The sequence below is a fragment of the Hemiscyllium ocellatum genome, chromosome 32 (assembly GCF_020745735.1).
Source record: "Hemiscyllium ocellatum isolate sHemOce1 chromosome 32, sHemOce1.pat.X.cur, whole genome shotgun sequence".
Taxonomy (NCBI): domain Eukaryota; kingdom Metazoa; phylum Chordata; class Chondrichthyes; order Orectolobiformes; family Hemiscylliidae; genus Hemiscyllium; species Hemiscyllium ocellatum.
Window position 1 is genome coordinate 7507839 of NC_083432.1, and position 13098 is coordinate 7520936.

At 40.2% G+C, this 13098-nt stretch overlaps 1 protein-coding gene across 2 annotated transcripts in view; it reads right to left on the bottom strand.

Moving 5' to 3' along the window:
• Window positions 1-4620: 4620 nt before the first annotated feature.
• Window positions 4621-13098, bottom strand: part of ddx42 (DEAD (Asp-Glu-Ala-Asp) box helicase 42) — an 80981-nt gene continuing 72503 nt past the window's right edge. For both annotated transcript variants that reach the window (XM_060848691.1, XM_060848692.1), the window contains 3 exons: window positions 10455-10565; window positions 7909-8007; window positions 4621-5901 (listed from right to left, as the gene is read on the bottom strand). In XM_060848691.1, coding sequence (XP_060704674.1) covers window positions 5155-5901; window positions 7909-8007; window positions 10455-10565 — 957 coding nt within the window. In that variant the 3' untranslated portion in view covers window positions 4621-5154. The remainder of the gene's footprint in view (window positions 5902-7908; window positions 8008-10454; window positions 10566-13098) is intronic.

Genomic DNA, 13098 nt, shown 5'->3' on the forward strand with positions numbered 1-13098 from the left:
CCAATAGCAGCAGGGAGATGGAAGAAAGCATAGGTCGGCAGATTTTGGAAAAGTGTGGATGTAGTAGGATTGTTGTAATGGGTGACTTTAACTTTCCCAATATTGATTGGAACCTCCTTCGAGCAGAAGATTTGAATGGAGCTGTTTTTGTAAGGTGTGTTCAGCAGGGTTTCCTAACTCAGTACATTGACAGGATGACGAGGGGAGAAGCCATTCTAGACTTGGTGCTCGGAAACGAGCCAGGGCAGGTATCAGATCTTGTGGTGGGACAGCATTTTGGTGATAGTGACCACAACTGCCTCACATTCTACATAGCTATGGAGGAGGAGAGGATTAGGCAAAATGGGAGGATATTCAACTGGGGAAGACGAAACTATGGTGCGATTAGACATGAGTTAGGAAGCATGGACTGGGAGCAATTGTTCCATGGTAAAGGCACTATAGACATGTGGAGACAGTTTGAGGAACAGTTGTTGCAAGTGATGAATAAATATGTCCCTCTGAGACAGGCAAGAAGGGGTAGGATAAAGGAACCTTGGATGACGAGAGCAGTGGAGCTTCTCATCAAAAGGAAGAAGGTAACTTACATAGGGTGGAGGAAGCTAGGGTCAAGCTCAGCTCTAGAGGATTACAGGCAGGCGAGGAAGGAGCTCAAAAATGGTCTGAGGAGAGCCAGGAGGGGGCACGAGAAAGGCTTGGAAGAACGGATTAGGGAGAACACAAAGGCATTTTTACACTTATGTGAGGAATAATGAGAATGGTCAAAGAAAAAGTAGGGCCGATCAGAGATAGCATTGGGAATGTGTGTGTGGAGTCTGAGGAGGTAGGGGAAGCCCTAAATGAGTTTTTTGCTTCTGTCTTTATGAAAGAAACGAACTTTGTAGTAAATGAAACCTTTCAAGAGCAGGTGTGCATGCTGGAATGCATAGAGATAGAGGAAGCTAATGTGCTGAAAATTTTGTCAAACATTAAGATTGACAAGTCGCCAGGCCTGGACCAGATTTGTCCTCGGCTGCTTTGGGAAATGAGAAATGCAATTGCTTCGCCATTTGCGAAGATCTTTGCATCCTCTCTCTCCATTGGAGTCATACCTGAGGACTGGAGAGAGGCAAATGTAATTCCTCTCTTCAAGAAAGGAAATAGGGAAATCCCTGACAATTACAGACCAGTAAGTCTCACGTTTGTCGTCTGCAAGGTGTTAGAAAGGATTCTGAGGGATAGGATTTGTGACCATCTGGAAGCGCATGGCTTGATTAAATGCAGTCAACACGGCTTTGAGAGGGGCAGGTCATACCTCACAAACCTTATCGAGTTCTTTGAGGATGTGACTAGAAACGTTGATGAGGGTCGAGCTGTGGATGTGATGTGTATGGACTTCAGCAAGGCATTTAATAAGGTTCCCCATGGTAGGCACATTCAGAAGGTCTAGAGGAATGGGATACAGGGAACCTAGCTGTCTGGATACAGAATTTGCTGGCCAACAGAAGACAGCGAGTGGTAGTCGAAGGAAAATATTCTGCCTGGAAGTCAGTGATGAGTGGTTTTCCTTGGGCCTCTACTGTTTGTAATTTTTATTAATGACTTGGATGAGGGGATTGAAGGATGGGTCAGCAAGTTTGCAGACAACACAAAGGTTGGAGGTGTCGTTGACAATATAGAGGGCTGTTGTAGGCTGCAGCGGGACATTGACAGGGTGCAGAGATGGGCTGAGAGGTGGCAGATGAAGTTCAACCTGGATAAATGCGAGGTGATGCATTTTGGAAGGTTGAATTTGAAAGCTGAGTAGAGGATTAAGGATAGGATTCTTGGCAGTGTGGAGGAACAGGGGGGCCTTGTTGTGCAGGTACATAGATCCCTTAAAATGGCCACCCAAGTGGACAGGATTGTTAAGAAAGCATATAGTGTTTTGGCTTTCATTAACAGGGGGATTGAGTTTAAGAGTCGTGAGATCTTGTTAAAGCTTTATAAAACTTTGGTTAGACCGCACTTGGAGACTGCGTCCAGTTCTGGTCGCCCTATTATAGGAAAGATGTGGATGCTTTGGAGAGGGTTTAGAGGAGGTTTACCAGGATGCTGCCTGGACTGGAGGGCTTATCTTATGAAGAGAGGTTGACTGAGCTCGGACTTTTTTTCCGAGGAGTAGGAAAGGGGACCTAATTAAGGTATACAAGATAATGAGAGGCATAGATAAGAGTCAATAGTCAGAGACTATTTCCCAGAACAGAAATGGCTAACAGTTCATAGTTTTAAGCTGGTTAGAGGAAAGCATAGAGGGATGTCAGAGGTGGGTTCTTTATGCAGAGAGTTGAGAGAGCATGGAATGCATTGCCAGCAGCAATTGTGGAAGCAAGGTCATTGGGGACATTTATGAGACTACTGGACATGCATATGGTGACAGAAATTTGAGGGTGCATACATGAGGATCAATGTTCGGGCAAAACATCGTGGGCTGAAGGACCTGTTCTGTTCTGTACTGTTCTATGTTCTAAAGAAAGCAACTGACCAGAGATGTAATCCTATTTCTCGCTCTACAGATATTGCCTGAGTGTTTTGTGTACTATCTAAAATAATGGACTAAATCTGACAAATGGCAATTATCATCAGTTTGCTTATACACTCCCTTTTCTTACCTTGCCCAGGAGCTCTACATTTCCGGTCCAGGCCTCTTGAAAAACGTGGGTTGTATCTGTTTTTGGAGTCTTCCAATAAAGTGCAAGATCTATGTTGAACACAAAGCCATGCCCCATTTTTCGACACTAACCAAGTGTTAAAGGTTTAAAGGTTCCAAAGGCATTTTCACAAGCTATAGAGGGAAGATAAGTGGGCAAAAGGGAGTAGGGCAGCAAGTAAGAGGGTTCGAGAGTCAGTATCAGTTTTACAATAATCAGAAGTTAGAACAGGTTTTAATTTCTCTAACCTTTGCTGAAAGGCATACAGGTACAAGAGTCAGGCACCTCCAAACTGGACTTGGAAGACTTTTTTTGGGAGAGTTGCAGATGCTGCTAATTGCCCATTAGAAGGTCCATTTGTGTCTTTTTTAGGGTACTTTGCTATGACCACTATTTTCCAATGGAAAAAGTGAACCATTATTGTAGATGGAGTTCAAGAGAGTTATTGGACTGATTAATTAGGCAAGAGAAAGTTAATTTCAGCAGATAGGCTGAATAAGACCATTCTAAGGTCTAGTGGTGTTGAAGACAGATGAGCATTACCTTATGGAATGCACAGAAGATTGCAAAACCACCCGCTGTATCTGGATCTCTCTCCATTAGGTTAATCTTGCCACTGGATCAAGATAGAACAAGATGACAGAGCAAAACGGACGATGGTCAAATCGCCCTGCACTAGAATCTAATTCATGTACAAGTCCCATTTCCACCTTTCTAACGTTTGCCAATCTGTTACAAGTCCTGTGGCAACAGACAAGTGGCATAACAGCAAGTGTGGATTTACTGGGAGCACAGACAGTTCAAACGTGGGACTGTATTTCACTAGAAAAAAGACGTAGATCTCAGTGGTGCTCTACATAATAGATCTGCCTTTTTGTGATCACACCAGACAACTTTTGCGTATGAGGAAGCAACTGTAAAGGAGAGCCAAATATTATTTGTTTCAGCTCTTTGACCAATTAACTTACTCAATTAACTAATTTACATCTCTTTGCAGCCTCCTGGGTTTTCTCACAACTACCATTTCCATCTAGGCTTGGAATGTTAGCAAACCTGGAGATATCATTCTTGGTATTTTATCTCAAGTTATTAATACAGATTGTAAGGCTCCAACATTGATTCTTGCAGCACTCCCCTAGTTAACAAGCTGCCAACTTGAAAATGCTCCACTTATCCCTACTTGCCATTTCCTGCCAGTTAGCCAATCCTTCAACTATGATAATACATGAAATTCATGAACCATTAGCCTAAGGCAACTTTACTGAATGCCTTTTGGAAATCTATCTACTGGTGTCCTTTACTGGCTCCACCTTCAAAACTTTCCAACATATTTGTCAAAAAAGGCTTCCCCTTTCCCAAGTTCATACTTTATCAGATTATGCATAATTTTGTAAATTTGTTAAGGTTTCTCAAAATTATATTTTTTAAAAATGGCAACAGAATCAGGAAATGAAAACGGGAAGAACTTAAAGTACTTGCTCTTATACGGAACATTTCAGAAATGTGTTATTGGTTATAAAGTGCTTTGGACATCCAAAAATCACAAACAGTATAGTCCAAATGACTTTTCTTGCACTAGTACTTGATTTGTGAGCACCTCTTTTGAGAACCCAAGAGCTGCAAGAGTGCTGGGACCTCAGAACTGGTATACAAGCTGAAAAAAACTAACATCAAGGCATCTAATTTTCTTGCCCTAAGTTCCCAACTATACACTGTTCAAGGCCATGAAAAGTCTGATTTAAACATGTGCTGTCTAGGGGTAAGAATAATGCCCTGAAGCTTGCCAACCTATACCTCATTTCTTCATACCATGTATCACTGCTTTATACCTTTTCCTTTCATTCACCCAAACAGCACAAGATAACAACAAGCACAACACCAAAGCCGCAGCACATAGCTGCTCTTAGATATTGTTAGCATGTAGATCAGTTAAAAGAGTTTCTTTTAAACATTTATTTGGAACATCCTTTTAAAATTTTATTTCATAAAAGAGCCATATTCTCAAACATATGCGCAATTTGGTGACCAGGCTTCGACCGGACTCTGTTGGCTCTAACCTGGGGAAAAGAAAATAAGAAAGTTCTCTCTCTATGGCCTTCTCCTGTCAGAATAGCAATGTCAACTCAAACGATGTGGCATTTCACAATGCAAATCAGCAGAAACCAAAAGCAGACAGGATTCAGGACAATTCCATAAACATTTGAGATGACTTTACTGTTTCAAAAAGAACAGAGCAAAGACAAAACAAGTGAAACAGAATATAGTCAAAGTAGTCGACAATATGAAAAAGTTCTTTCCATTTCAAAGACCAGCACTAACATACAAGATACATAGTTTACTATTCTAAATAAAAATCCATCCTGTAGTGTCCCTTTTTGTATTGATGGTTATGCAGATGAAACTATCACTGAAGTTTCTAACAGAGATTGAAAATGTAAGCATTTTTCTGCCTGCAAGAGAATGTGTGAAACACAATTGCTGGGATTTAATTGTCCCATCTGCTCCTCTTCTTTCTGGGAGGTGGTTCTGGCACAGCAAAGCCATCATTCTCAGCAGAATTGGTTCTATTGCCACTTCTGCTGTCTCCATTCCTGCTTTCATTGCCGCTCCTGTTCTCTCCGCTATTCCCGGTCTCATTCATGCTCCCGCTGTCCCCACCACTTCGGTTTTGGCTGGAACTCCTGGACTCACAATGCCGACTGTCACTACTTCGACTCTCACCATGCCTGTCACCATGCCGACTGTCGCTGCGCCGGTCGCTGTGTCGGCTGTCACTGCGATCAACATGCCGTTCACTGTTCCGATCACCATGCCTCTCACTGCCCCGGTCACTGTGCCTGCCGTCACCTCCGCGATCGTTGTACTTGCTGACAGAGTGGCGGCTGCTGGAATCACCGTGACGACTGCTGCTATCACTGTAACGGCTGCCACCATCGCTATGACGACCAAAGTTGTCACTATGACGACTGCTGCTTTCAAAACGGCTAGAGCTGCCATCAACAAGACGATTGCTCTTGACCTCCGCAGGACGACTGTTGCTGTCTTTATTCCGAGTGCTACTTCCACTGTTACTGCTGGGAACCTGCAGTTGGTTGGTGACTGGATTGCCCAGAGGGCAAGTAGGAATAATACTGAGGCTCCCAGCACTTGTCCAGTTGCTAGTACCAGCAGCAGAACCTGTGATCTTAGGAGCACTACCAGTGGCTGCAACAAAGTGCGATTTGTATTGTGACTGGTGGAATAAAATAAGTATATGTTAGTATGCAGTGGTTTACATTTGTAAAACACCAGCTTTAGCACTGCAGATACTAAACGTGTATCCAAAAAAACTGGATCAATGGATTGAGCTATGATGTGTCACTATTTCATGTTGCACACAATGTAATTAACATATCAGAAAGGTCTGTTTGTGACTGAAATAAAAATTGAGACTTTTGAGTGATCCTCCTTTGCAGAAACTGAATGTACAATGCATGTGATTCAGTCAGCCTTAGATACTTTCCATTATTGCAGAACACTTTGTTGGGTCACTTGTCTTAAGAAACCTACAATTCGACACATTCACCTGACGCCTCATGGCGTTCACAAAAAAAGGATTGATTGCTGCTTTGTTGTTGGTTTTGAGGTGAAACTAAACTGTTTGCACAGTGTGATAGAGCTACAGCACATTGCATTCACGGAGTGGAATTATGGTAGCGCTAGGTCACTGCTCATCATATGTCCAGCTAGTGTGTAGTAGCAAGCCTTAAAGACCAGGAGGACTCAGGTTACATAATTAGTCAATGCTAAACTTGGTATTGTCAGTAGTAGTACTGTCAATGATTGAACCTACTAAATCAAAGTTGAAGGGAAATACCAGCAATTCTGTGTCACATTGGAATGTCTCAGATATCATATGATACCTTCTGCAGATGAGCCTAACACGATTGAGAACAGTTGGATGTTCTCCTCATGAACCTATTAAACTTCAATGAGGGGATTATAGCTCATTCCTGTCCTTAGCCATTATGTTGCAATGGGAACCTAGAGAATCTACTCCTTCTACCAGCACACTGATTCTAAACCCAGTGTTGAGAACAACTAATGCAGCAGGTACCAGGAACTAAATCTGGTGCACAAAGTGAGCTGGAACAACATATTTTTTCTTGAATTGAAGTGTTGGGAAAGAGAACGCAAACAGAATAAAGGACAGGTGAATGAGATTAAATTAAAGACACATTAAATTTGGTCTGTGTAGAATTCTCTTCCAAATAACCTGTAATGTACTGCTGACCTCTCAAAAAAACTCAAAACTTGGTTGTAAGAACCACAAAGGTCATGCACAATTCTGATTATTGTAAGCATTTCCTTAAAAGAGATCTAGTTTGGTGTAATGCTTAAAAGCAATCCTCCGAGAAACAACTATTTGGATTGGGCTGAACATTGTACAAATGGGTATCTGTGTTGTCTCCACAGAGCCACTGGCATTTTCAGACGTTTTTACTTGGTGCAATTCCGTTCAACAAATTAATTGTAATGACTTTAGATTTAGATTACTTAGTGTGGAAACAGGCCCTTCAGCCCAACAAGTCCACACCGACCCGCCCAAGCCCAACCCATCCAGACCCATTCCCCTACATTTATCTCGTCACCTAAAACTACGGGCAATTTAGCATGGCCAATTCACCTAACCTGCACATTTTTGGACTGTGGGAGGAAACCAGAGAACTCGGAGGAAGCCCACACAGACACGGGGAGAATGTGCAAGCTCCACACAGTCAGTCGCCTGAGGCGGGAATTGAACCCGGGTCTTATTGCTGATCAGTATTTACTTTTAGAAATCACAAATCATTTCACATTATGCTGCTTCAGTTTAGTCCAGTTCATCCTGTGGCAGTCCCCAGATTAATAATTCAGTAACCTTCTACAAGATTTTGATTTCAGATGACTATTCATACCACAAGCGGACCACTAGTCATCTTCAACTGATTAACTGTAAAAGATTCCAACAATGCCTCATTGAACAGCTAGCAATGCTCACTAATACCTAAATGCCTTCAATCAGAAGGCCAGTTTTATGGATTCAATTTCAACTCAAAAGTGCCAACTTTCTGAGCGTTATATTACCAGTCATTTAAAGTTCTCTTCAAGTGAAAAATATGAGGATGATCATTTTTATAATCACAGGAACTCAAATCAATTTTCTTCAGTAGCAACAGTTTACCAAACCCAATACTCAGCTCCATCAAACAATCTTTACCTGAAATGCTGCTTTCATAGCTGACATTCTATCGCCCATTGCTCCTGTAGATGGCTTGTATGCTTCATAGTTAGACAGCACACTGCTTGATGTTCTGTCCTATATAAGACAAACACACTTAACCATTTGGTCACGATGCAAGAACAAATAAATCATCACAAAATTTACAAAATAGTAGAAATTCATGAGCTGAACAACATGCCATGTTAGAATTTGACAGAGGGCTTATATAAACGGATTGTAATGTGGTGATTAAGTCACTGTTAAGGAAGACATTATGCTCTTTACATAATTTTATAGAACTCAATTAAAGCTCCCCTCAGCTTTCTTTATTCCAAAGAAAACACTAGCCCATCCAATCTTTCCATAAAGCTAAAATTCTCTCTTGTAGGAAACAGTATCATGAATTTAATTTGTTCCCTTGCAATCATTTCTTTCCTGCAATGTTGTAACCAGAATCATACCCTACTGTGGTCTAGCTAGTGTTTTATACCCCTCTATAATTCTTACATTCTAGGTCCCAGCCAATTAAGGAAAGTTGCTAGTATGTTGGACATGACTTTCCCTTACAAAGCCTTTCTGACTTTCCTTGATGAGCCCATGCCATGATTTATGCTAATGAATACTTTATTTTCAATAGTTTTCCTGTCATTACTTATTTTCTTCTCTCTTATTTTAAAAGAGAGGAAAGATTAGGCTGATTACAGATGAGCACAATATCGATCATCCTATCTTTTTACACCACATTTACAGTCAGACTGGAAAATGATAGTCAGAGGCTCTTTCCTCTTCAACTTCTCTTTGCAGAGTGGCATACACTTTAACTGGGCCCAGCAATTTATCCACTTTCAAAGATGCTAAACACCTTAATATGTGCTCTATTATTACGTTTATTCCATCCAATATTTCACATTGCTCCAGCTATAAAGTTTGCATTATCCTCCTCTTTGTGACGATAATCACAATGTTTCCATTAAGAACCATGTTAAAATCTTCTGCCTCTCTACACAAATCTCTAATAAACATTTGACTTTCCTTAGTTAGCCTCTTCATGTATTTATGGAACATTTGTGGTTTTCCTCCATTTCACTTGTCAGTAATTTTCTATTCAGCCTTTGCTTTCCCAACTTTCTTTCTTATGGCAAGGTTATAGTTTCAAAATTCCTCAATACTTTCCACAGTACTAAGCCCTTGGTATCTAACACAGACTTTGTTTTTGTTTTATCCCTCTCTGTATCCACTCAATTTCCAGGGTGGAGTTGTATAGATTTGGCAGACCCATCCTTTTTCTTTGTGGGAACATATATTTCCTTGGTCTCTCACTGCTCTGATATTAATTTATCTTGCAGTACCTTTTTATACTTTACTTTTGCCGAATCATACCTCAGCTTAAAAAAAAATGACTTTTCCCCAATTTAAAACTTACATTTTTGATCCAATTTTGTCATCTTCCATACTGTTAAATTACGATCACTTTTACTAAACCGTTCTTGATCAACTTCATTTTCTAAAACCAAATTCAATATTTGTTAGTCTTGCTACGTACTGATTAATAAAGATTTCCCTAATTGTTTTTGAAGAACTCGACACCTTCTTTTTCCTATATATTTCCGATAATCGAAATCCTACTATTACTGAACTATAACCAATGAAAAATTTTCAAGATTGTAGAGTGCTTTCAGACATCAGATGGTTGCGCAAAGCACAATACGAATGTCACCGGACTCAAAATGTTAACTCTTCCTCTCACACATCTGCCAGATCTGCTGAATTTCTCCAACAACTTCTGCTCATTTCAAATCTCCATCATCAACAGTTTTTAGTTTCATATTATTGTATAAATATCTTTATCGCTTCTGCTTTTTCAGCATGTTGCAAACATTTGTCTTTCTGTTACTCAGATGACTTCAGGACCTATTGCACAGCTCCAAATGTACCTTTTTTATATTCCATAAGAATACATTTGATGACCCTTCTAGCATTATCACTTCTATGATAAATCACAGATGTGAAAATTTTCTTTGTTAAATATTAAAACACCCACTTCCTTTATATTCCAATTTCCTGTCTGAAATCCTGTGTGTAGCAATGTTGAGCTGCATTTTTGCTCTTCTCCAAGCAGTTTTCCAGTAACAGGTACGTGCACTTCCAAGTATCTGTTTATAACCTAATTTATTTTATTCACTGGACTCTGAAATCGGGTTTAACTTCAATTGGTTTTCATGGCTCAGCATATCTGAACAATGCTTAACAGTCTTGAATATTCAAAAGGATTCCACAGCATTACAGTCCAATTGTAGTCTAAACACAAAAAGTAGAACATTAATTCAATCTGTTTTGGACGTTAGTGTGGTTGGGAAACGTAAATTAGACCAGTCCTAAGCAGAACATAAAATTAATGGTAGTTTTCAACACACAAATTCTCTCATACTTGCATACAGCAGTAAAAACTAACAGTGCTTCAGTGTGACAGCGACTACACTATTTTCAACTCATGAATATTTATTGACGTTGATAACATCAAACCCATTATTTACAGTACTTACAGAGCTATCTGAACCCAGCCCAGGACGCTCTCTGTAGCCTAATCCTCCTCCTCCGATATTCATCCTCTTCCCTTTCCCAGCTTTGTAACGAGACTTTCGAAACCACGGGTTCTGACAATTACAAAAATTGTTAAAATGCTTATTCTAAATTTAAATAGTAGCACACAAAGTAAGAAATTAAAAGTAAATATTTTTATTAAAGAACTGGTACACACAGTAACAAACTGAAGGCAATCCTTTAAATGTAGGAAGCTAGTTGTTTTGGTCCTATTTGCTTGTTTCTATCGTCATTCATGGTTAAGATAGTGGATGCACCATGTCCTGGCCATGACAAACATTAGTGAAGCAGACAGTGGTGCAAGGTAAGGAAAGGAAAAGTCAGGGAACCATGGTGAATCTGACACTGGCATGGGCAGGTTGTTGGAGGAAATCCTGAAGGAAGGGAATTACATTTATTTGGAAAGGCAAGGACTGATTACAGATAGTCAACATGGCTTTGTGCATGGGAAATCATGTCTCACTAACTTGATTAAGTTAAATTCACACAACACCAGGTCATAGTCCAACAGGTTTATTTGAAGATACAAGCTTTCGGAGCGCTTCTCCTTCATCAGGTAGTGAGTGGGGCAGGATCATTAAAAACAAAATTAATCATAAAAGATCAAAGTGTCATACAACTGATGTGATGTATTGAACAAACCCAGATTGCTGTCAAGTCTTTATTCACTTAGAATGGGGATGCAGGTTTCAATTGATTAATATGTAAATCCCAGAATTTCTTTCAAGTCACAGTCCTGAGGTAAATTAAGGTTTTATCAGTATATAAAAAAAAGACATCTCAGCTCAGACAATGTATTAAAGGTGGGAGGTTAGAGTCTGTCTGTTGCCCAACCTGCCCAGGCTGATTCTATTTCCAAAGTAGGAATTTATAAAATGTGACATAGATTGACTGTCTACAGATTGTGCACTTTTTGAACAAAATAGAATGTATCTGCAAATACAAATTCACCCCACAGACTAATACATGGTTTTTGAAGAAGTAACGAAGAGGATTGATGAGTGCAGAGTGGGCGATGTGATCTATATCGACTTCAATAAGGCATTTGATAAGGTTCCTCGTGGTAGACTGGTTAGCAAGGTTAGACCACATGGAATACAGGGCAACTAGCCATTTGGATACAGAACTAGCTTGAAAATCGAAGACAGGCGGAGGGTTGCTTTTCTGCCTGGAGGCCTGTGACCAGTGGTGTGCCACAAGGATTGAAGCAGGGTCCACTGCTTTTCATCATTTATATAAATGATTTGGATTTGAACATAGGCGATATAGTTAGTAAGTTTACAGATAATACCAAAATTGGAGGTGAAGTGGATAGCAAAGAAGGTTACCTCAGAGTGCAATGGGATCTTGATGAGATGGGCCAATGTGTTAAGGAATGGCAGATGGAATTTAATTTAGATAAATGCGAGGTTCTGCATTTTGGAAAGGCAAATCAGGGCAGGATTTATATATCCAGTCCAAGGCTGGAATCGAACCTGGGTCCCTGGCACTGAGACAAGAGTGCTAACCACTGAGCCACTGTGCTGCCCTTTACGCAAGTGCTTAGATTCGTAGGAACTAGCACTTTAAAAAAAGTGTTCTTAACATTTTGCAGGAAACCCCGTTAAAAGAGCTTAGGGAATTTTATTTGATGTTGGACACTGTATACTATAAAAGAATAATGAATTTCCGATGAATCATACAAAGGGCAAGCTTAGTATCATCAATGAGTTAGGGAAAAATGCAAAGTGAGCTGGATCAGAAAGATTACATCTTCAACTCTCACTTTGCATTTGAATTTTTAAGCACACCCTGTTTAATCAGTGACCATCTGTGGACCTGACCTGGAAATACAATTACATTGAGTGATATTTTTTTCCCATTCTTGTCTTGATATTCATATGGTAATTTTTTTTGAAGGATTCGTTATTTTGTACTTGATCAATGATCCAGGTTTCATGATCAGCTTGTGCAACATGTTAATGTAAAAGCTTTACAGCCAGGGATAAATTTTGGTCTTAACTGAAGTTTGCATATTTGACAGTTAACAGTCAGCAAACGAGCATTTTGAAAAGACAGAAGCCAGAAAAAGAACGGGGTTGCTCAGCTAATTGAGGACATTAGTACAATGGATGAGAAATGATCTTAGCTTGAAAGAACAAGATTGCAATCAGTTTTGCTAAAAATAAAACGTATGAGAGAAAGCTAATTAAAAACAATAAGATTCAACAAGTATTTAAATAGGAAAGGAATAACTAGAGCCAACATTAGTCTTCCAGAGAGGGGGTTTAGGAAATTGATAATAGAAAACGGGCAGCACGGTGGCGCAGTGGTTAGCACTGCTGCCTCACAGTGTGAGGGACCTGGATTTGATTTTAGCCTTGGATGACTGTCTATATGGAGTTTGCACATTCTCCCTGTGTCTGTGTGGGTTTCCTCCAGGTGCTCAGGTTTCCTCCCACAAACCAAAGACACGCAGGTTAGGTGAATTGGCAATGCTAAATTGCCCATAGAGTTCAGGGATGTGTACGTTAAGTGCATTAGTCAGGGGTAAATGTGGACTTGTTGGTCCTATTTCCTCCTGACGAGTATCCCACTCAAATCCAT